The sequence below is a fragment of the Triturus cristatus genome, chromosome 4_2, assembly GCF_964204655.1.
Source record: "Triturus cristatus chromosome 4_2, aTriCri1.1, whole genome shotgun sequence".
Taxonomy (NCBI): Eukaryota; Metazoa; Chordata; class Amphibia; order Caudata; family Salamandridae; genus Triturus; species Triturus cristatus.
In genome coordinates this window covers 154490729-154515695 of record NC_140586.1, presented here as the reverse complement: position 1 = coordinate 154515695, position 24967 = coordinate 154490729, and the positions used below count along the sequence as shown (strand labels likewise).

Sequence of the window (24967 nt, the reverse complement as noted above, 5' to 3'; positions counted from 1 at the left end):
TAATAAAAGCTAGTACCTAATCGACTTTCCTACTTATGCACATAATACTAGGACCATATCCCCGTTCATTTCCCAACTAGCCTGCGCTTATGAATACAGCAGTTATAAATCTATAAATTGTATGACAGACCACATCAGTTTGAAGCAACTGAAGATATTCCAGTGCCACCTTGCACTCTCTGATGTTGAGATGCCTCAATAAGGGTCGAGTCCATATATAATTTTCAAAAGAAGAACAGGTGCAACTGGAAAGTGATTAAGTTGCATGGTATCAATTCTTGGTATATACACCTGAGGGATAGGATACCACATAGTGGACCATTCAGAGTCTGAATCTTGTCAAATAAAACCTATGAGAGCATGGCACCTTGGCTAGATATGCTTCAATACGGGTGAGTGTGCACAGCGGAAGATATGCTTCAACTGTCTTTTTTCACAGTTCCGTTTTCACCCTTTTCCCAACTACAAAATGTAGTATTTCACTTTTCCGAGAAGTTTGGATTGACTGGTTGATGCTCTGCGTGTTTTCATAGAAATACGTCTCACCGATAGCCCGCAGATCTTCTTTTGCATACATCAGCCATTTAATGTCATGAACTCTTGATATTTTTAAGCAGTCAGCAATCACCATTTGCCTAAGTACGGCTTCAGGCCTGAAACAGACTGAAAGCCACTGCTTATTTGGTGCTAATCCTGTGATCGCTCCTTAATATTGGAGCACAAGTTCCTTATGACTTATGGCTGGGACACTGTTGGGAGCGATAGTCTTCACAGAAAACTGTTTTCGCTAAATTGGAGGAGTCAGTGTACTCCCATACCCCTGTACCATAGGAGGCTATTGATCTAGATCTGGCTTTATACATGTTAATAACATCATGTGGCATGGACTCCAGTTTTCCAGCAAATTTGAACGGTGATGGTATGGTCGCTTTGAATTGCATTGTCCTCACAAAATGCTTACAGGAACTCATATTATCGAAGGGGACCCCCAGGTAAGTTAAGTCCACATTATTTAGCAGAACAGTTAATTGCGCAGGGTACATAGAGTGCTCTTTAAAAAAATTGACTTCATACGTGTACATTAGCAACCTTTCTCTAACAAATAATCAAGACAGTTGTAGGGTGCAGAGAACTGGATGCATAGCCATTCATGACCATTTGCTCAGCTTTAAACATGAATTCATAGCAGGGCAGCTACCACAGAGTGTAGTCAAGAGAGCAACGTTAAAAAAACGATTTTACATTAAGGGAAAGGGTAGTAAAAACACATGTAATTGGTGCATGCAAAAAGGGATTGAGAAGGGTACTTTCCATAAGCAAAACTTTCTGGACCGTGGAGCACTGATGACAGTGCTATATACTGCAGTTGCTAAGCTGGTTTATGTATACATTCAGGCTCACACAAAAGACTTGGATTGTAGGGCATGGATGCTAGGAGGGGGTTCTTGTGAGCTTATAGCTAGATTACATCCAAATATTAGCACTAGTAAATAATTTGCATAAAAATACTGCAGGTCTCTGATCCAGTCTAAAAACAAAGCACAGAGAAGCCAAACGTGTAACAGTTGCTAGATGCAGAATAAAAAGGAGCCCCAGGATCTAATGTTTATTCTACTGAGGTAAAAGGTTCAGTGCAGGGATATCTAGTACTAAATAGCTCTATGATAATCAAAATCTAACCAAGCACTTGAGTTGGTAAACAAAATATATCTAATCTCAAATGGGGGCGAAGCTCTAGGTGGTACTCCGTGCCACATGGCTGAGAAAGAGCGCAGGTGGCAAATATGCAAGTGAAAGAGAACATGGTATGGCTGAACAAGAGGCACCTTAGAGTCAACATTGCAAGTGAAAGGAAGTACAGGGCATACACCCCAGCAAGAGTGTTCAATACACAAACCACTGGTACTCCCCAACATTTTTGCACAAAAATTGGAAATGTCTTTAGAAAAATAGTTCAAACAACCACACCAACCCTTTCGCATAAACTCAATCAAAAGTTACTTGAACATTGAAATCTTTGGCAGTGTCTCACCCTCTGAGGTAGAATCTTGTCTGCCATCTTCTTCTTCTTTGTATTGCTTAAAAAAAATACAATTAAAATCCTTAAACTGCAGGTCAACAGCAGTGCAATTATGTATTCTTTACAATAAATCCTTCCAACACTAACCCAAACTGGAATAAACAGATCTATTTGAAGGAATGTCATTTCTGCCAAACCAGCGAGCAACTATTCTCTGAAACGTTTGTGGTCAACATTTGAGCAATGTCCTGACAGCCTCCAGACTTGGTGCAAATTAGCACCATGACCAAGGCATGCTCATTCACTGGCAGTACTTTCAGAGTTTTCCAACAGACTAAATACGCCTGCATGAGCCTTTACCAAGCACCACTTCAGAGAGGTCCAGCTGGTGAATTTGCTTTAACAGGGACATTTCGGGTGTCCATTTTCAGCTAGAACGTACCCTCTGCAGCTCATAGATCAAGGTGACCCTAAATTTGCAGCGTTCAGCATGTATAACTGTAGGCTGACAGAAAACATGAAAGCCTAGAAAGTGCCCATCACAAGTTTTTTATGCTACGGTCAGGTGATTGCAAAGAATCAAAAGATTTTGCTCTCCTATCACCCCACAGCATTCCAAAGGTGGTAGTTTTCCTCAACTTTCAGACATATGCTTTTATTGCTATTCTTTACTGCCTCAGCCATGAAATATGTGCGTAGAAACCTCTTTCACCCAAATGTGAGGCTCTAAGCTGCCATTCTTGCTATGGTCCTTAGAGCAAAATGACATGTCTGCTATTACCTGTGGTTACGGTTCTGTGCTGCTTGCACCTGCTGCTGTTGCTGCTGCTGCTGAATCTGCTGGGAAGCTGGCCTCTTGCGGGCTGGATCCATCCCGGACTGTGCACCACCAGTCCTTGCCCCTGGACTCCCACCATACCCTGGTGGTCCCATGGGGGGTCCCTGAGGGGTCATTCGGCTTCCAGGAAGCATACCAGGACGCTGTGGAGAAAAACAAATTAACATCAGCAAAACATTTTCAAAGTCGGTACGGCAGGACAAGTATTGCTAAAACCAATGCAACAGAATGTGAGCATTTATGAATCACATTCACCTTCCCAACCACATTTCAACACTTCATTGACAACACACAAAACTCCACGGAGTGTGTCCATGTATGGCACAACATTTTTAGATCGAACCTTACAAGACAGCGCAGCAGTCTGGTTTGCTAAAGACATCTTGGGGACATTCAGAAAGTTTCCCTGGGAATACATTCTGCTTGTTGTATCCCATTGGCTTTGTGGTTTGTAACTCACATTTTCCGGCTTTCTATTTGCTGGCTATGTTTTAGGCTGCTCAGTGTGAGTTTGACCCTCCCAGTGAGTAAAGTCTATTCACTACCTTTCCTTGTATCCTCTCATGAGTGTGCTTTCGGTAAACAGGCCTGTAAATCTTGTTCTTATTTTGTCACATTTGCTGTGTATTCAAAGACACCGGTCACTTGGTCCATGCCCCAGACGAGAGAAGAGGAAGTGAAGCTGGCACATGCTTCCTAATTAAGTAGGAGGCAGCAAATAGGAGTGATAATTAAGCCCAAAATTGGTAAGCAATGGGCAGACTCCAAACCTTTGCTGAGAATATCTATAGCAAGCAGCGCTATCACAGACGAGACCTAATAACAAACATTTCCAATGCAATAGGGCTCGCATTCACGAGAGTTTGAGCTATTGGCATTGTAAATGACAAGGTCTTATTAATGTTTAAAACCAATAAAAGGCAATTTCCTGCCCTCTCCATAATTTGAGTGTGCAGTGTGGCATTGCGTAATGTATTTGCTATTTTTGGCCTAATAAAAAAAACACTCCAGCTGTAGTAGGGCCCTGGTGCAGGGCGGGCTGTGTTTTCTGGCAGGAGGGAGGGATGGTCTCGACTGCAGCTCCGGCCTCGTAAAGTGCCCCTGCTATTATTAGTGAGAGGCGCTGAGGTGGTGGTATTGGTGGTGATGTTGGTGGTGGTATTGGTGGTGGCGGCAGTATTGGTGGTGGTGGCGGTATTGGTAGTGGTATTGGTGGTGGTATTGTTATGGGGGGTATTGGCGATGGTATTGGTGGTGTTTGTATTGGTGGCGGTGGTGGTACTGGTATTATTGGTGGTATTGGTGTTGCTGATAGTGGTGGTGGTACTGGTGGTTGTATTGTTATTGGTGGTATTGGTATTGGCAGTGTTATTGGTGGTGGTGGTGGTGTTTGTATTGGTGGTGGTATTGGAGGTGGTGGTAGTTATTGGTGGTGTTTGTATTGTTGGCGGTATTGATGGTGTATTTACTGGTGGTGGTGGTATTGGTGATGGTATTGTTGGTGGTATTGTTATTGGTGGTGGTTGTATTGGTGGTGGGGATAGTGTTGTGGATGATAAAACAGGCTTTTGAAAACAACCCGTCAGGTGGCTTTAGTACAGATGACATGCAACACAGATGTGCTGTTGTCAGATTCAGCCCATTAGGATTGGTACCTGAAATTCACACGACATAAATCGCTAATCATTTCTAAATCCGTTTTACTTGGGGGAGGGAGACAAGATAATGCTGAGGTTAAGGTGATTGAAAGCAGGCGCCCTTGTTACAGGGCGGCTGTGCTGCTTAACAAAACACATGCGGTTTCAGCTGAAGCAGCGCATTTCAAGCTGCAGTAAGAGAAACTCAAAGTAAATAGTGCTTATAGACTAAATAACAGGTCCCGTGTAAAAACTGAAGTAAAAGGGCCAGTCGCCCTGGGAGGGTACAATTGAAGACAAGGCTGTACTAAGGAGGGACTAACAAGCCTATTAACGAATCCGAAGGCAGCATTTACAAAAGACAATGACGCAAGCCAATGAGCAACTTCTCTCCCATACTCACGCACGCGCGCTGCCACTAGGCTCGACCTAAAAAAGGTTAAGGCAGACGCTTTCTTTTTTATTTTAATTCATGAATGCAGAGCTGGACCGCGGAGCCATAGTGCATTTCTTTGGGTTCAAACAGTTCATTCTACCCTTTAACTGGTAACATTCTACAATTTATTCTGTACATTAAGTGATGTTGTTTCCTTTACTAAGGAAGAGGGACAAACTTTCACACAAATTGAAAAATGCGCTTTACAAGTTTGTTACAAAGGATATTTAACAATCCCTGGTTTCTCAGAATACGCTAATTACCAGGACTGTATTTTGCCTGCGGATGATCTCTGTTGTATGCAGATGAAAATACCAAGAGAAGATACCAGGTGTACGTCAATCTCCAAGTGACTTGATTGCAATTTCCCAAGAGTCAGTCACAATAACCAAGGAGGAAAAGCAATCCCTTAAATCTTTGGGGACACTGAGCAGAGAACACTACATTTGGCTCTGCAAACGAGAGGCAGCCATGTAGCTGAAGGCTCTACTAACAAATAATATGTACATTGTAGATAGGAGTCGATGAGTTTTGGGAATTCACATTATTATAAGGTCCTGTATAGCGCATAGCTACCCAAAAGGGTATCCCAGCGCTTTAGCAGAGGCATAGGAGCTTGCAAAATAAGAATTGATCAGAACAACCAGGTTTTCAGATTTTTGCAGAAGGTGGTCAGTGAGGGACAGTTTCTCAGAGACTCTGGCAGGGTGTTCCACAACTTAGGACCTGTGTGAGTCAGTTCAACCCCAGGAACCATACAGAGATACTGGTTGCTTGATTGATGGGAGCGAGTTGGCTGGTATGGTACCCTTAGTTCTTTTAGGTAACGTGGACCAGAACTCTACCTACCTTGATGAACATGGCATAGGGCTTTCCACTGTATGCGTTTGTCCACCGTTTGCTAGTGAATTTCAAACAGAAGACCCAACACACAGACATGTTTTGGAAGATGATATAGTAGCCTGGCGACAGAGTTCTGAATGACTTGAAGGTGCCCAATAGAAGTCTTGCCTGCTCCTAAGTAGAGGATGTTTCCATAATTCAGTATTGATAGAATCAAGGCCTGGATGACCGTCCTTTGGGCTGAAAGCAGGAGCATTCAGATTATATTTCTCAGCAATTTCAGGACTGCAAAACAGGTAAAGCTATCTTAGCAATTTGAGATTTCTTCTTTAGATTGGCATCTAGCCAAAAAACAAGGTTCTTTACTTTAGAGACCGGGTCTGGGAGAGTGTCTAAGGCCACTTCTGGGGTCATAACAGGGTTCTTAACTATCACCATCACCTCGATCTTATCGCCATTGATCTTTAATGAGTTGGTGTTCATCCAGGTAAGATCCTGCCCAAACAAGAATTCAAGTCATCGGAACTATGGCCCTGAGCAGATGACAAAGAGAGGATGATTTGAGTGTCATCTGCGTAGGAAAACAGGGTAAGGCCACAGCTTTCTACAAAATCTGCCAAGAGCCAAACAGATATTGAATTGCATCAGGCTTAATGCCGACCCATGAGGAACTCCAGAAGTAAGGGTGAGAGTCTGACGTAGAGCCGGAGGAAAAGATTTGGAAGTTGCAGTCTCACAGAAAGGAGGTAATCCAAGATAGAGCTGTCCCTTGGAGACCCAGGTTCGCCATCCTTTCTAATAGAATGGTATGTGACTAAGTATCGAGGGTCGTGCTAAGGTGGGGTAAAATCAGTGCAGCCGTTTCACCATTATCCAGGAGCTTTCGCAGACGTTCCTAACAGAAAAGCAAGCACACACTGATCCATGTAATTAAAAGTCCAACTCTTATTGAGTAAATCGATTGTTTCGTAAAAAATCAATCCAATCCACTGATGTTTTATGCTCTTATTTGACTTCACAATAACAGTCACAGGTATAGAAATCCAAAACACTGCAGCCAACACGTGTTTCGTCTCCCCAGACATTTTCAAGGCTGCAAATGCATATTACATAGGCATTATACATGTTGTTAAGATAGTGAGAGGATACCCAAATGGGTATCTATCAAAAACCCTCACCATGTGATAAAGCCAGCAGCATACTAGTGGAAATTTGTGAAGGGCAATGGAACTCATGAGGCTCCACATTTAAGAAATATAAACTTTGTGAGTGACAATCCAATGCAGACCAAAAGAGTGCAAAGAGAAGGGAAGAAGGCAGTAACCGTGTGAGAATGATGACACCATATTTTATATGCGCAAGAAGATTGGGTCATCCATATTGTTACACGGATCATCAACCACCACCAAAGAAAGATGGAGAACGAGTGACAGACCAAAAGCTGTCCTACCTAGAGGACAATGCAAAAATTCCTGTGAGAAGTGGGCTCGTCTCACAGACTCTGAAATAGTATCCAAATGCATGTAAAAACCTTTCCAAAATGTACCTGTCGAAGACAGTGTAGACAACAATCTAAAATACAAGAAGAGCCAGTATCCACAATTGAGTCAGGCACACAGTCTATTAGCCAGTAGAAAACATTCACCGAATGAGGGATGAGCAATCAGACCAGTACTATAGAAAGAGAGTGCTTACCCTCTACTCCTGTTTCCCTTAGTATCAGGAAACATGATGTCCAGTTGGGACCTTGAGAAGTCCACTAAAGACAAAAAGAATGGCACCATTATAAGACCAGTTGCCCAGTCACAGAAAAGAGAAGTGTGTCAAAAAAGCAGACGACAGACACTTATTGTAAAAAGCCTAGATCCTTTGTTGGCTAGTATACAGAACTCCAAAGTTACCCCTACTGGTTACTGCCAACGTGTTGCACAACCAGATTCATATGCGCTGACCAGAAAGAATAGTATGTAGGGAGATATCACATCCAGGACACCAATAAAGTGTTGTAGGATCCAATATAGAATACGAATCATGAGTATATATAAAACCTCATTAAAAACATGGAAAAACTGGCAGTCAAATTACACCGCCAGTAACCTGTATTGTTGATCACAGAAACCCAATGTATCTAAATACGTATCGGTGAATTTACATTTGTCTGACATGGAGATTTAAATTGTACATTGGAGCAACACAATCCCAAACATACCAATAATCCAGGTGAAAACACAAGTCAGATAAAATATAGCCGTTTCCCACCCGTATCCCAATTGAGGGAAACTGAGAAATACCTACACATAACATTGCAGGCATAAAGCCGAAACACAACCTTACGGTAGGAAACTCAATCTGCAAAAGGCATGTGCACTTTAAAGTAACTGGCCCGAGAGCTCGTACGCAACACACTGAGCTTAAAAGTCAAGAGATTCAGCAAACTCCTGCATCGACTGTGTCAAGGGGCGACTAGGTCCCTTGTTCTCCCAGGTGTAGCTGGGCCTGATGGAGTGCCGATTTCAGACCCATTGGCCATCGCTGAGAGCTTCGCAGATTATTATGCGGACCTCTATGTGCCCCGAGAATGTTTGCCGGCAGAGGTGATTGACCGATTCCTGAATGACCTTCCGCCTAAGACGCTGACTGATGAAGTGAGGGCAGACCTTGATCATCCCTTCACGGTAGATGAACTGAATTCCGCTCTTCAGGAGCTGCGCCGGGTCCCAATGGATTCCCGAACGACTTTAAGCGCTATTCTCAGCAGCTCGGCCCTCACTATTGCAGAGTGGTGGAGGAGGCCAGGGAGGCGGGTAGCCTGCCCAGAGACTGGTATTTCATAAACCCGGCCGGCCCCCTGAGCACCACGCATCCTATCGCCCCATTTCTCTTCTCAACATGGAGGCTAAGGTCTTGGCGAACGCGCTTGCTAATCTCCTCCGTCCCCACATTTCGTCTCTTGTGCATCCCGACCAGGCCGGGTTTATGCCCCAGCGGGCGACCCGCCATAATATACGCAGGGCACATGCGGCAATTGCGGCTGCTGGAAAGCTGGGGGTACATGCGGCGTTATTACTTGCAGATATGGATCGGGCCTTCGATTCCCTGAGCTGGGAATAGCTATTTGCTCTCTTGCGCCGCTTGAATCTCGGACCTCGCTTTCTCTCTTATCTGACCTTGCTTTACACTGACATTACAGCGTCTGTGCGAGTGGCGGGCTTCGTCTCATCGGTCTTCCCCATTGGTCGTGGCACCAGGCAGGGGTGCCCTCTGTCGCCCTACTTGTTCGCCCTGGCAATGGAGCCCCTTGCTGCGTGGGTGCGTGTCGACGCGCAAGTGTCGGGGTTTGAATGGGCCACTGGCCTGTCCGACCGAATTGCCTTATACGCAGACGATGTGCTATTCTTTCTTACGCAACTGGATAGAACTGGCCCGCGGCTGTTGCGCATTATGCAGGTATTTGGGGAGACTACGGGCTTGTATATGAACGAGCGTAAGTCTACCATTTGGGTCCTGGGAAATGGGGCAGATCCTGGTGCTTGGGCCTCTGCGGTGTAGGTGGCAAGTTGAAATATTTGGGGTGTTCCTGTCGGACGCTCGGTCGACCTCGTGGGAAAAGAACCTGGTGCCGGTGTGGAACAGGGTGCGGATGATATTCGGACTTGGTCTCACATGCCCCTATCCATATATGGCTGCTTGGCCATCTTCAAGATGGTTGCCCTTCCTCGAATGCTATATCAGCTGCAAAATCATCCATATCCTATTCCCTCGGGTTGGTTTCGCCAAGTCAATGCAATACTGGGCCAGTTTCTCTGGGACGGAGGGGTGGTGAGGGTGGCTCTTCGTACAGGTTTTAAATCCACGTATTGCGGGGGACTCGCCACCTCCGATATTCTCTCCTACTATATGGCCTCCCACCTGCTGGTCCTGAATGAATGGTGGTACGGCGACAGGGCGGATCCGGCGTATAACCTTGTGCGCCGCTTAATGGGAGATCATTCACTGCATACACTCCTCTATTCTGCGCCTTTGCGGCATTCTTTACCGAGCGTGACACAAGTGGTCTTTCAGATTTGGCGACAGGCACTGCGGAGGATGGGTTGGTGGAATCGCCTAACTGGGGAGACGCCGTTATGGAGAAATGGTGGCCTGCCGCAATTGGCGACCTTGCTAGGCTTCCAGGACTGGGATGCGATAGGGATCTCCACGTTGGGGGATGTCATGAGGGGGGCCTATTTTATAATCCTTCCAGGAGCTACAGGCAGACTTTCACATGTCGCGCACCCAATTCTTTAAATACTTGCAGTTCCGACATGCCCTCTCTCCCAGTCTGGTGGGTCTGGAGGAGCTGGACGATTTTAGTCCAATTGAGGCGAAGGTGTTCATGGGGGACTTACGAGACCATAAAATTTTGCGAATATACCAATCCCTGGTGACTCACTGCTCCCCGTCTCTGCAGCGTCTCCGTAGAGTATGGGAGGAAGATGTAGGTCAGCTGGAGGAGGAGGACTGGACGGAGACCCTGGCCTCTCCGCGTGGGGCGGCTATCGCCGTGAGCCTTCGACTCATCCAGTTTAAATACCTCCACAGAGTTTATTTTACCAGAGTCCGATTGTATAAGGCGGGCCTAGTGGCTTCTCCGAATTGCATCCGCTGCCTGCGTGAAGAAGGGACGCCGCTACACACTGTATGGGACTGCTCTGCATTAACTAGGTTCTGGCGGGGGGTATTGTCATGCCTTTCGGAGGTTCTGGGTTGGGATCTTCCACGGTCCCCTAAATTGGTGCTCCTACATGTGATGGATGATATAGGGGGCAATGTCTATAAGCGCCATCTGATGCTCCTGGGTTTTACTCTTGCCAAGCGGGATGTAGCGAAGGCCTGGAAGGCGACGGCCGCACCCTCAATATCTGTTTGGAAAGCCGGGCTGGATTTCTGTATGGGCCTAGAGGCCCCCATTTATGTGGCGCGGGGATGCCCACGAAAACATAAAATCTGGAAGCGATGGGCAGACTACAGGGGGCTGGAATTGGAACCCATTTCAGTGGAATAATTGCGTGGGTAGCAGACCATCCCCTCCCTGTTGGTGGGGGACATATGACACTTGAGTGCTGGGCGCAGCAGGACTTTGGGGACATGGTGTATAGTAAAGACAGAATTGTAGTTGTGAATAGATTTGCTGCCTTGACTAGATGGGCGGTGCAATGGGTGGGGGTGGGGATGGTTTTATGTTCCGTTAAGTGGGGGGAATGCCTTTGTTATGCATGTCTCCTCTGTATTTTTCATTAGCTATCTCATGAGAAACATGTCAAAGACGGTATGTGGACTCTTGATGCTGCGGAAGTCTCTGGGTCATAGAGCTTCGCTAAATGTGTATTTGACGAATAAAATTTGTTTACAAAAAAAAAGTCCAGAGATTCCTATTAGTTACACCCCGGTCTTTCCACATACCTAGTAACTTGATTCCCGGCACTGTCCTGACGTCGTGTTAACAGACCCGGAAAAAACGCCAGCTTTTAAATAGACAAAACAAGAAACCAAAAGTAAAAACAAAAGACGGTTCGAATAAGAGCCACATCGTAGCCCCTGAATGGGCGCCATATTGGAGTGTTGATTTTAACATAACAAGAAGTCCAAGATGACTGAAATGTTACGAATTGAAGTGCACAAAACCATTACACCGAAAACATATAATCCATTCTGCAACAATAGTTTAAAATGACACAAATGCTGAATGACCAGGTTGTCATTTTAGCTTCTGCAAAAAGTCAATTATGGATAGAACGTTCGACATATCTTGTTCCTGCAAACCTGTACGATCCCAAACATCGTATTGATATATGCGACAGTTTACCGATTCCGCACAGTTGGAAAACTTGAAGGCGACTCATACAAGCGGACAGCTAAGATCATATTACACAATCACATGGCAAAACGTTTGGAACGTGGGCACCACGACAAGCTGGTTCAAAGAACGATTACTGATATTGCAAGTGGTCGGTAGCCAATACCCATGGCCCCTATTAAGGCTAACATCCAAAGTACTACTGCATAATATGTCCATGCACAGGCTCAAGGTCAGATACTTCAAATCTCTCAGATTGACACACTCACGTCATGTACAATGCATAATGGATGTGCTATGTGCAGGCGCTTGCAAGAAGTGTGGATGCTCTACAGATGGCTCGACAAAGCAAATTGTAGCACATCATAACCACATGTTACATATTTAGGTAGATAGTGGAAGCCTGCCGCAGACATTAGTAAATGGAAAGTGTGGCATCATCAGTGCTAAAATATAGTGATGTTAGTGGTTCCAGAGAAAGGCGAGTCAAAGGATAAAGATACAGGATCCCAATGTTTCTCAGAGGCATTCCAATCCATTGACCATTTTACAGCCTTGATACACAAATTGGTCAGTCATGTAGTCCCGTTATAAAAGTTCTTGAACATACGCTTTAAGAAAAACATGCAATTCTTTATCCATATTTAACCCCTGTTCTACTGCACTTAACTTAAAAATCAAATGGCTTTCACGCTGCCTCAATCTGAGTGTTCTGTCCCCCCTCTAGGAAGATGTTTAACTTGTTCAATGCCAGAGAAGTTGATATTTAGCATTTTATTGCCCTTGTGTTCCTCATGAAAATGCTGAGCAATAGGATGGTTCGGAGGGTTATTACGTATTGCTCTAACATGTTCTTGGATTCTCTCTTTCAGAGGCCCGACTGTGCTACCCACATATATGAAGTCACAAATGCATTTTATACAATAAATCACAAATTTGGTGTTGCAATTGATGAAAGAACAGATCTTAAATTCTTGACATGTATTGTACTTAAAACTGGTGATCTTATCAATTGCAGAACACACAACATGATCCACATTTGTGAAAACCCATGGGAGGTGCGGGTAACCAAGAAACCATCCTGGGGGCTGGTAAGAAACTTGGTCACAGATGCGGTCTTAATGTTCTTCCTCTACCATGTGTCAACAGTGGCTTACTATCAATCACCTCTTTCAGTGTGTCATCCTGAGCAAGTAGGTACCGGTGTCACCTGCAAATTTTATAAATCTCTATACTCAATGCAGAGTAGGGAGTGAACAGTGCGATCTTCCTCCTATTCTTGATCTTATTCTCACTCTTTTATAGGGACACTCGTTTGACTTTGTTGACGGAGCCATACTTGTGTCCATACCTTCCTGCTGTATCCTCTAAGAATCTATTTTCAAACTTATCCAGTTCCTGATCCAAGACCTTCGCTTTGCTACAATTTCTTTTGATTCTGAGCATCTCTCCATAAGGGATTGCCTTAATCTTTGACGGTGGATGGGCACTGGTCGCGTGCAAGACTGAATTGCAGGCTGTGGGCTTCCTACAGGGCAACGTGACGAGCTTGTTGTTTCGCACCTCTATACTTAGATCTAAGTAATCAATTTTGGATGCACTCTGTTCCTTGGTGAAAGCGATGTTAATTGTGTTATTGTTGAGGTACTGGTAAAAAGTTTCCAGTGCCTCTGTCATGCCAGACCACAGCAGAATGACATCAATATATCGCCCCCAAAATAGCATATTCCCTAGCCATTCTGAGGCGTTCTCTCTCCAAATGTGTTGAAGTTAAAACCAACCCATGCAGAGATTGGCATTTAGGGTGAGCATTTTGCTCCCATAGCCACACCCTGAATTTGATGGAACCAGATGCCATCTGGAGTAAAAGTTATTGTCAAGAACCAGTAGAATCATCTCTAATACCATATTGGTATATTCATATTATTCCACAGGACGGGAGTCCAAGAAATGTTGTACTGCCCCCATGCCTAAAGTGGTTGGAATACATGTATAGAGAGAACACACATCTAACGTCACAAGTAAATGTCCTGGTACCCATTCTACATATGCTAGTTTGCTCAACAAGTCACGAGTGTCCTGTAAGCATGATGGTATGTTCTTCACTAGCAGTTGGAGAAAAAAAAAAAAATCAATATACTGTGATATTCTCTCAGTGGGAGATCCCATTCTTGAAATAATCAGTCTACCGGGAGGAAACTGCTCCTTCGTATGAACCTTGGGCATGGTGTAAATGCATGGGCAAACCGGGCATCATTGAACAAGTATTTAAATTCCTCATCAGTAATGAGCCCTCTAGAATTTGTGTGTTCTCTTTCAGATTGATGCAAGTCAAGAGATTACCTGACAGCTTGATATATGCATTTGAATCTGATAGTTGTCTGTTGATTTCACCAAGACGTTGCTTTCTCAGATGTTCAATGACTACCGGAAGGGCGTATTCACTACTGTGACCTGCTCTAAAGCCAGACTCTGTAGACTCCCAAAACTTTCTTCAACCCTCAAACACAAAGATGCACATTAACATGTTTCTCCAAGATTTTGGCGAACAGGGGAAGCATCGAAATTGGTCCAAAAGTAGACCAATTGGACAGATCCAAATCGGGCTTTTTTAGGGGGGGCAGGACTGCGGCGTGCTTCCATGCCAGAGGAATGCTCCCTCTTGTAAGGAGAATTTGAGAAGAACTGTCAGTAATTGTATTAGAACTGGCTCCAGTGTACAAAGTTTGCCCAGGGGAAAAGGGTCTCAAGGAGAACCAGGCTTTATGGAATGTAAGAGTATGGAAGAGAGGTATCTAGAGGGGCAAAAGAGTTCAGACTTTGAGTGGCTTGCGAAAAGCTGAAGTCATCTGCTTCGCAGGTTGAGCATTCCATCCGTGAGCTGGTGCTAGACACATTATCATCCCTCCGAGATTCGCTCGCCGAAACAGTGTTGGATATCGGTCCCTGTTTTTTTAAATTTTACAAAAAGTGTGTCCTAGAGCCTCACGTTGTGACTGACAGCAAGGGGAAGGGCGTTACATTACTAGGATCTGAAAGTTCTTTACCTACTTTAAAAAGACTTTTGGAACAGTTTTGAGCACCAGGGATTTTATCGGAGTAAAAAGTCACTCTTGTGGCTCAGCATAGTCTTTGCCAGAAGCTTACACCTATTTTTCTTCTGACAAACAGCCTCACTGAATCAGGGGGCAGGAGGGTGGAGTGTGACTGAGGAGCCCGATTTAGCTGGCAAGATTGCATCCAGGGAATCTGGATCCAATCATCAACCATAGGTTGGTCTAGCTCGACAGCCTTGACTAGATATGGTATCTAGGAGTCAAACGTTTAAGAGAGGCGAGGTCTAGTTTGGACCAATTTCTGGACTTAGCCGGAGGTCTAGCCACAGCTGTTGCGGGCAGTGAAAGAGTCAGAATGGAAAAGAGCACTGCGAAGTGGTCAGAGTAGTAGCTGGGGCAGTAGTAAAACCCTTGATGTTCGAAAAAATAGGATCCAATAGATGTCCAGCCTTGTGTGTAGGTGCAGAATTCATTAAACTGAGGTTCAAGGCACGAAGGTCTTCTATAAGGACAGAGCTAAAGCTACAAGTAAGATCCTCCAGATGCAAGTTTAAATCTCCAAGCAGTGTAAAATTGGCAGAAGAATGTAAGGAGGCAGCAGGCTAGAAACCATAGCGCACCAATTGCCAGCGTAGAAGCGGGCGGTAATCAGAGTGCTGGATACCCTGAGGTTATGGGAGAGGCAAAGAGAACAAAAACATGGCTTCACAGGCAAGGATAAGTATCTCCTGTGTTGTACAATGGTATTTCTCTTTAAAATTATGGCTATCCCACCTCCTGTCTTATTGCGATCTCGCTTAACAATGCAATAGTTCAGGTTAAAGCGGCTACAACATCAGGCAATGAGGCCTAATGGAGCGATGTTTCAATAAGGAACAGGGCATCGCTCATTAAAACAAAATTGTATCGATGCGGTTGGTGTCTTGGCAAGGAGTGATCATTAATGCTGTAAAAGAAAAAAATACCACTCAACACATTACAAGGGCCAGCAGCCTCATTTCTAGATGCCTCAGGAGAGTAATTTTCAACTTTATAAGGAGAGTTAAAGGAATTGCAATCTGAGATGAACCAAAAGTTGCAGTAGGTACAGCTCTTAAACTCACTAGAGGGGTTCAGGAGGCCAAACAGACCTCTGGGCAAGCCTAAGCTGGTCTACAGAGAAGACCATTCTATTTGGGTGGATAGATGCATGGTTTAAAGGCCCCTGGGCCCGCTCGTGCCCAGCCGGGCTTGCCTTTACAGCAGAGTGGGCCTCTGAAAATGGCTACTATGCCTTAATGTGAAAGAGCAGGACACTTAGACACGTGCACCGTGCTGAAAACGCCAAACACAAGTGATAAAGCTAAAACGATTTCAAAAGGCCCCAGTCTCCTCAACAGAATTCCAATCACTCACAAAGCAAGTAGTATTTTTTACAATAAGGAGCGTAGCGGTGCCGCACGACACCCTACCCGAGCCACAGCTGCTCCTAAGTAGAGGCCATACACAGAAACTAAAGCGCTGACCTTTGAAGCAAAGAAGTGTATACAGTAGAAAATTCCGCTTTTCTTCCTCTTCTTTACAGGTACTGTGCCTGGAGAGAGTTTAAGTTGCAATTTTGTATTGTACTGTAATATTTATACATCTCAAATATCCTGGGCCCTAAGAATTATGCCATTCTGAGGCTGCAATGTTTTCAGCATAACCATGGTGCTACCACACTTGCGGCACAATCCACCTTTTGCTGCATCACTTGTGGATTTAAACAAAAAAAATTGTTCCTAGTTCCAACGGATCAAAATGTATCAACAAAAAAAAGCAAAACACGTGGTGCTGCTCATGACAGGCACTTTGTAACGGTGCTACTGAAGTAAAACTTTTGCATAGACAGTATGTGGTTAAAATGATAAATTAGGAAAATATTACTGCCACAGTATGTGCTGCATAATTTAGTTCCCCTCCACAAGCCTTGCATTAACCCTTCAAATACACTACAAAAGGTGCTTTATAAAAGCAGCGTACACAGCGAGCCCCGTTATCTGCTTACAAAGTGAAAAGGCAAAGAGACCTTGCTAAATAATCAAAATAATTCCTGCAAGCACTCCATGGGTGTGGAACTCCTGAAGCCCAACACCCATAACAGTGTTTGGGGTCAAGGGCAAGTTTCATGTTTAGTTTGTCCTTGGGACAAGTAGGCCCAAGCCGCTGCAGCACCAACCCTTTGGCTTCCAGAGTACAGTACCACATTATGGATAAGGGAAGCACATTGTCTGCACTTAAGGTAATATTTGTGTCTGTTAATGCTGTTTGAACTTGTATTTATGGTTCATTAATAGAAAGCCCTGACAGTTAGGGTGAGCGCTCTAAGGAAATATGAGTTCAGACTGCACTGCCGAAAGTGGTTCCAGTATAAAAATGTGTACGCAAGTTGGCAACGTTTAACAATATGAGGCTACATATAATGCTTCTAGGATGCTCTCCGATTGGATGCAAAAGCTTGAAAGCACAATTGGGGATTCTTTGCTTTCAAAATAAAATCTCCATTAAAAAAAAGCAACTAGAAACAAGCATGATGTTATGCTAAACTACTGTGAAATTTTAGGAACAATTTCTTTGAAGCATCATTTGATAAACTATGATGATGCATGCCTGTATTTCCCCAAAAATAGCCATAATAGAAAATCAGCATAATCAGTTTCAACAAAATTATAGGAAACATAACAATAAACAAGCATTGGCAAAGCCAATAAGTATGACATTGATGGTCGGCCTTTTGGTTTTGTCAATGCGTGTCTTGTTTGGACATGATTTTTGTACAACTTTATTGTTGTGGGAGCTGCTGGGCCCTCATCATTATAACAACCATTGGCAAAAGAAAAAAAATCTTGGTCTCAAAAATTGCCACAGTCATTTCTGGCACTGAACAGAACTACTTTGTGTGCCGGTATGCTCCTTGTGAAACAGCAGAATACTGTCACTCACAGTGAGGCTAGTCGGTAGATAGATAGAGACAGAATTGCAATAAAACCAAAAGGTCTTGGTTAACACAAGACCTAAATAGGGGCCCAATTCTTCATGAAAGTCACAAAAGTGCAGCCACAGCATATGTCCTTACATTCGTGCAGATTTATGAATTCTGTTGAGCAGTAACAAGTTCTCTTTCCCACCAACCACTTTTTCGCCCAACCCTGGAAGAAGTTTAACTTTTGCCCTTGTCAGGAGTACATTTTCAGCCTCTCTGTATGGTAAAATATTAGAGATGAGGTGATGAAAATCTATAAAACATGCTAGTAGGTTTGCACAGACTCAAAAGGGCATTCCAGCAATGGGAACTATTGCTTACTGCTACCTCTAGCATGCAGATCAGTAGAAAGCGGGCAAAATAAGTGAATTGCATCACTGAGCCACTCTCAACTTGGAGGAGAAACGCTGCCATCCATCACCTGCCTGCCTACCTGCTATCAGCAAGCGGAGCCCTGCAGTCGTGGTCGCACCCGCCGCCGTGCCTTTACACCGCGCGGTCGCGGAGCGGTGCGGACCACATTTCCCAGCTTGCCCTGCGACTCCGCCCATTGCCTGATTCCCGCGCCGGAGGAGCTGAAAAGAGGGCAGCTCCCACTGGGGAGCGGGGAAGCATCACTGAGCCACTCTCAACTTGGAGGAGAAACGCTGCCATCCATCACCTGCCTGCCTACCTGCTATCAGCAAGCGGAGCCCTGCAGTCGTGGTCGCACCCGCCGCCGTGCCTTTACACCGCGCGGTCGCGGAGCGGTGCGGACCACATTTCCCAGCTTGCCCTGCGACTCCGCCCATTGCCTGATTCCCGCGCCGGAGGAGCTGAAAAGAGGGCAGCTTCCTCCGCCTCGCGGACGCGCGTGGGCGGTGCAGGGCTGAGCCCGGGCAGAGGGCGGGCCGTCTGTGGCCGTCCGGGGCTGGCCGAGGCTGGGCTGGGGCCCCCCTCTAAGCTGTGAGTGCGGGTAAGTGGTTACTTACTGTAGAATGATTGAACACGCGACCTCCCGCCTAGCTCCGATACCATCGTTCCTATACGTGGAAATCTCGTCACACTTACCACCTCATTTGAGCATATGTTGGAGGATGCTGTAAACAGAGTTAATAAGGAAATCGAGATCACTGAGAGGAGGCTCTCTATGGGCTATATACCCCCATATCAACAACAGCAAGAGGGCTCCAGCGAAAACGAAACTGAGACTGCGACTGTGATGTCTGTACCATTAATCCCTACTGTAATTATTAATAAGCCAGCACACTCTGGAACTACCAGCGAGGGCCACATAATGACTGATGCTGTAATCACCATTTCTGATTCCCAGCAAAGTCCTAGAACCACAAGTGATAATAATTCCATCGCAACATCAGTAAAAACCGTGGGAGAGAAAAGGAAGAGGGGCCCTGGTAAAACCACCAAAAGCAAGAGGAAACAGCCCCCTTGCAACAAACTTCAACCGACGCCTATGAGTATGTGGTCACGAAGCTCGGATGACCCTGGTAGGGCCCCTATTGATTCCATCGTGCACCCAGTAATAAGCACCCCTGATCTTACAACTTTGACAGCAGGCCGTACCTCTACTCTTACACAAACCGAGCCCGTGCCAAGGAATTCCCCACTTGTAAACCCGAATGGGAATCTAATTGACACTATAGTGGACTCCACCTTTAACCGATTGAAGGACCTAATGGTAAACCAGTTCAATGTTATTTTTAAAAGACTAGACAGACTGGAAAGCATTATAAAAAATGAGGAAACCAAGAGAAAAGGGTCCATGACCATTGATCTAACCAGAGGCGAAAAGCATCTAAAGGATCTCGACGCTCTCCATAACAGACTTTTAGAGGGCTTGAGCAACAGTGCTCCGCCTGGTCCAACTAGCGTGTGCAACGAATGTACTGGGAGGGTTAATCTAAATCTACCATCAATTAATCCTACACACAAGGCACACACTCTGAACAACCCACCCGGTATCTTGCCCCCCCCCCTATTGTACCAACCGTTATAGCCACATCCGGACCTGTAAATCTAGTCCCTAACACAACCAACAGACCTTTAGCCACCCAACAGGTACATAAAAGTACGGAAGTTACCCTTCAGCTGCCTCCAGAAGCCTGTCCCTATGTAACAATATTAGCTGGCGTACCCCCGCTTAGACCAAACCAGACCGAGTCGTGGGATGAGCTTAAAAACAAATGCCTGGACTGGATACGTAAATACAAGGGCGTCGGGTGGGAGATCGCCAATGACATCCTAATGGTTCGTAGGGTGGCCTGGGTGGGACCTTCCACCAAACACATCATGGGAGACTGTATAGTTATATCCTTAAGGTCTCCTTCATTGGCCAAATGGCTGTTGAACGCCCCATGTGATTCATTTACCAGACCCACTAATATTATTCTTGTACCATTGGGTTTCTTTTACAGACCCCGAGCAACACCATATAATAACACTAATCTGGCACCTCAGTTATTTAATAGGTTTAGCACTTTATCTGACTTGGATAACCAGGATTGACCAATACATAACCCTATTATTACAGAAACATCAATATTGAGCCCCAGGTGTGACAACCCTGATATAGTCGAACATAGTCCCACTGATAATCCGTTGGGATCACGGACGGTCGAACCTGCATTAGTCACTTTCTCTACGACCACTGTTCCCAAACCTTATGATCAAAATCTGAATATACTTAGCTGGAACATTGCAGGCCTGAAAGCGAAGTTGAATACAAATGATTGGGTCAATATGGCCAATCGATTCGATATCCTGATGTTCCAAGAAACCTGGTGCACTAGTAACCTATTACTTGAGGGCTTTTCATGCTATAACAAACTTGCATCTATCCCTAACTCTGGTAGGCCAAGCGGGGGTTTATCGATATGGATAAAAATTACTGAAGGTAATAGTATCAAACTTATAGATACTAACAATGATAATGTCCAGGCCTTGATTTACACGCATGGAATTACGGTCTGTCTAATTAATTTTTATAACAACGACTTTACATCTGTGCCTAACAAAAACTTTATCGGGTTATTTGAATTCATCGATACCCTGACGCAGGATGGAAAATATGGTAAATTAGATGGCATTTGTCTGGGGGGTGACTTCAATGCCCATCTGTATAACAGTACACACACATTTGCTACAATTAGCACTGGGAAAACTCCTTGCAGCAGAGGCAATGAATTGTATAACTATTTATCTACCTATGATTTAGTCGATGTAATGGCAAAAGTCGGCCTCGACCCAGTTTACCCCCCACTGCCGACTTACAGAGGACGTGGCTGCTCATCTACCATCGACTATATCTTTATTTCAGCTTCACTCGAAAAATTTTTAGTTAAGGCCGAAGTTTTAGGTACTAGCTATAGTGATCATAATCCAATTTTTACCACTATCAGATTTTTTAACAAATTCAGAAAACGTAAAGAAATAGGGGCCAAAGACCTGACACTATCCACTGACAAGTTGAAAGTCATGTGGAGAGGGATAGACAATAATGCATTACTGGCCCGTATTATAAAATCCCACCGCCCATCTATAGAGACATGTTTGTCTAGTACTTGCCCCGGTGCAGACATCATTAAGGCTTTTACTACGTTGTGTGCTGGTATAAAATCAGAAATCTCGAAGCCAGTGACGACCCAGAGCATGAGCCCTAGATGGTTCGACGACACTTGCTCTAGTGCAAATAGGTCCTTACGTGACGCTCTAAAAACCGAACCCAGGGACGTGGCATTAGTTAAGCTCCTGAGAGCGCGTTATAAGTCCGCAATTAAAATCCGCGCTGAGATGGTGTTAAAGGAACGGTGGGATTCCCTCGCCCGCGCTGCAGCTCTCAAAGACGTAACGGGGTTCTGGAGAGAGGTGAAAGCATTCAGATCCTCAGGTTCAAACATCACCCCCATAGGCTGCAATATACCTAGCAACGTATGGGAAGAGCACTTCTCAAAAATTTATTTGGCTAATCAAATAAGCTCTGATTATCTCCCCTTACCCCCACACGTATCTATATTATTGTCTGAAGTTGAAGATGCCATACACGATAGCGCAGGGAATAAAGCACCCGGCCCAGACGGGCTGTCTATCGACCTCATTAAATCTCAACCAGATCTCTGGTCCCCTCTTTTATGTAATGTTTTTAATAATCTGATAAACTCTCCCATCCCAGAAACATGGACCACAAGCATAATAGTACCCATTTTTAAGAAAGGGGACAGATCCAACCCTTGCTGCTATCGCCCTATATCCCTGATCGACAACACCCTGAAGATCTTGGGGCGAGTCGTTTTTAATAAAATCCGGAATTGGGCTGAAGAAGAACAAATCCTAAACTGTTGCCAGCTGGGCTTTAGGAGCCACGTTGGCACGGTTGAACAGTGTCTAAATCTAAATCTCATACTGGGGAAATATACAGTAGCAAAAAAAGTACCCTTATATTTGGGTTTCATGGACCTAACTTCAGCGTTCGATTTTGTCAATCGTTCACGCCTATGGGAGATCCTTTTAAACTATGGATTGGACAATGCACTTGTACACTTTCTGGCATATCTTCATAGAGACTTGAAAGCACGGGTGAGGATTAATAACGATGGCGAGGTTTCTAGGGATATTTTAATCGGCAGAGGGGTCAGACAAGGGTGTGTCCTGGCCCCTCTGCTTTTTATTCTTTATATTAACGAATTGAACAACTCTCTGATCAAATTATCTAGCGATGTACCTAAAATTAACGGCGAATTGTACCCTGCACTTTTATATGCAGACGATGCGGTCCTCATGGGCCGCACACCTAAAGTTTTACGTATTTTAATCTCTGGCTTTGTATCTTTCATGGGAGATCTGGGACTATGTACCAATTTTAACAAATCATTTATAATGTCTTGCGGACCTAAAAAATACCGTACAAAGAATATAAGGATCGGAACAGATCTTTTAAAAAGCACGAGCACTTTTCCCTACCTTGGTTTAGTCTTTTCTGACACAGGCTCATGGAAATCGCATGTAGCCAGAGGAAGAAATAAATTAGGTTTGGCAATCAACTCTATAATGAGTCTGGGACAACCAAAAAAGGCCGATGTTGTGACCCCTCTACTGCAGATCTATAGAACCCAATGCCTGCCTACTGCGACTTATGGCTCTGAAGTATGGGGGTTCACGGACTGCAGCGGGATACAATTAGAGGAAAATAGATTCTGCAGAAGGTTACTTGGGGCACAAATCTCATCACCTACCTTTTTGTGTCATAAAGAATTGAATCTACATTATGTAGAAGATTTTATCAAATCCCGCCCCGCCTTATTTTGGCTGAAGATATGGCGTAATCCTGCAGCCATTTTAACACAACGAATTATAATGGACTGCTTGAGTTGCGATAGGGGCAAATATATACCCTGGCTTAATGCCGTTCACAAAAGCTTGTCTAGTATACATCTAGAACATAGCTTTTCCCTCCCCCTTGCTGCCGAAAATATAATCTTAAAATCAGCAAGGGACGCACTATATGCCCTATATCGTACTGACAGAGCAAAGGCAGAGTCTAGTAAACCTTCTATCATTAGATATATGTCCATCCCGAGCATAGTCGACACTAACTATTCAAAACCACAGGAATATTTAAGGAAAAATATTGGGAGATGGAATAGGCGTCTGCTTTTTCGCCTTAGGGACAACAGTGTAAAATATCTTTTATGTTTCCCTATCGGCTTCAACAAAAATCTGGAGGCTACAGCCTGCCCATGTAGCAATGGCTGCAAACAAACCTTACTACATTTTTTGTTTTTCTGCGGATTTTATGTAAGGTATACTAAGCATTACCTCATCCCCCACTTTAAAACTCATGGGACGACTAATTATATCTCTGCATATGAAGAAATACTACAATTGGGCAGTGATGATATGATTTTTCGTGTTAGCTCCTTTTTATTAGCAGCCATAAAATCTAGAGCCTCTATGCTTTCCTGATGATAAATGTTATTAACTATTAAAAGGTGCTGACTATGGCCAACCAAGATACGTTTATTCTGTTTAAACAGGTTATTGTAATTATTCATCTGTACTATAACTATGTCTACATGCTTGCTATTTTGCACAGTAATGATGAGGTTTTCTTTACAACTCATTTTAGATACATTATCGCCTATTTTTTATTCAATAAGACTATAGTATACAGGGTCTACAATGACAAAATTCTGATTCTATCGTTGGATGTTTACAATTTGCTTATTTGCACAGAGTCTAAAAGTTTACATTTTGCGTCTTTGCACAGCCTGATTGATGGACATTGTACATATTACTGGTTAAACCCATTTCTCCCTTTTAAAAAATCGTCTTTTTTCTTTTTCGTTATGTATTTGCTTCATGACATCTATTTTTATTCTTTATGTTTTATTTTTCTCGAGTGAAGAATGTATGTCATATGTTTATAATGATGTTGTACTTTTATGGATCTTTACTGAATCCGAATAAAGTTAAACTGAAAGTGAATTGCTAGTATTTAAACTCTACTATGGTGTGAGCTCTGGCATAATCAGAGAGGCTATTATTAGAGCTCTTCTATAATGAGATTGCTGTCGTACTACATGGCACCAAAGAACAAGTGGATTTTTTTTTTCAGGGCAAATAGATTCATGAAGCAACATGTCCCATGGACAGGTAGATATTTTATTAAATTCCACAACCCTGATAACGATAGCATGTTTGTTTGGACGAATTATAGACAACGGAGAAAGTGTTATGTATCAATGCGAGCATCAGCAGGAAAACGTGTACAAATGTACATAGTGAAGGACCAATACAGGACCAGACTTGCTACAATAGCAGAATGAAAAGCAGCACAAATAGGGTTAAAATTTGGCGGGAAGAAAGCAGATGCATATTTTCATAGAGTAGAGAATTATATTTATGCAACCACTGTAGCAGTAAGGGCCACAGGCCAGCTTTGTAAGAAACTTGTGTTTAATAAAATAGGTTGGTAAGAGTAGAATAGCTGTGCAGGACAGCCAGGATGTTGGGTTTCACAGAACTGTCGGCAGACATGTAGGAGTAGTGCCTTACGCTTCAGAACCAGACAGGCCAAGGACATCAAGCTAGATTAGAAATGTATCAGCCCCCAGGTGTAGACTTTCATAGTCATGTGATTAGTTACTTTTGTAGAATAGTATTGCCTTTTGTTGACAATGATGCCTGCTATAAGTTTCTATCGATAATTATGCATGTGACGTATTCACCTTTGAAAAGGTATATATTTTGCGGCGTGCTTATGTACAATGAGAAGTTTAGTCCACACTTCAGCAGGTGTCTATGC

General features: G+C 44.1%; 1 protein-coding gene across 1 annotated transcript in view; it reads right to left on the bottom strand.

The window, feature by feature from the left end:
* The window catches only part of SMARCD1 (SWI/SNF related BAF chromatin remodeling complex subunit D1), a 96848-nt gene that overhangs the window by 55993 nt on the left and 15888 nt on the right, over nucleotides 1–24967 (bottom strand). The window contains exons 2-3 of the mRNA XM_085600878.1: nucleotides 2802–3001; nucleotides 2033–2078 (exon numbers count right to left, since the gene is read on the bottom strand). Coding sequence (XP_085457004.1) covers nucleotides 2033–2078; nucleotides 2802–3001 — 246 coding nt within the window. The remainder of the gene's footprint in view (nucleotides 1–2032; nucleotides 2079–2801; nucleotides 3002–24967) is intronic.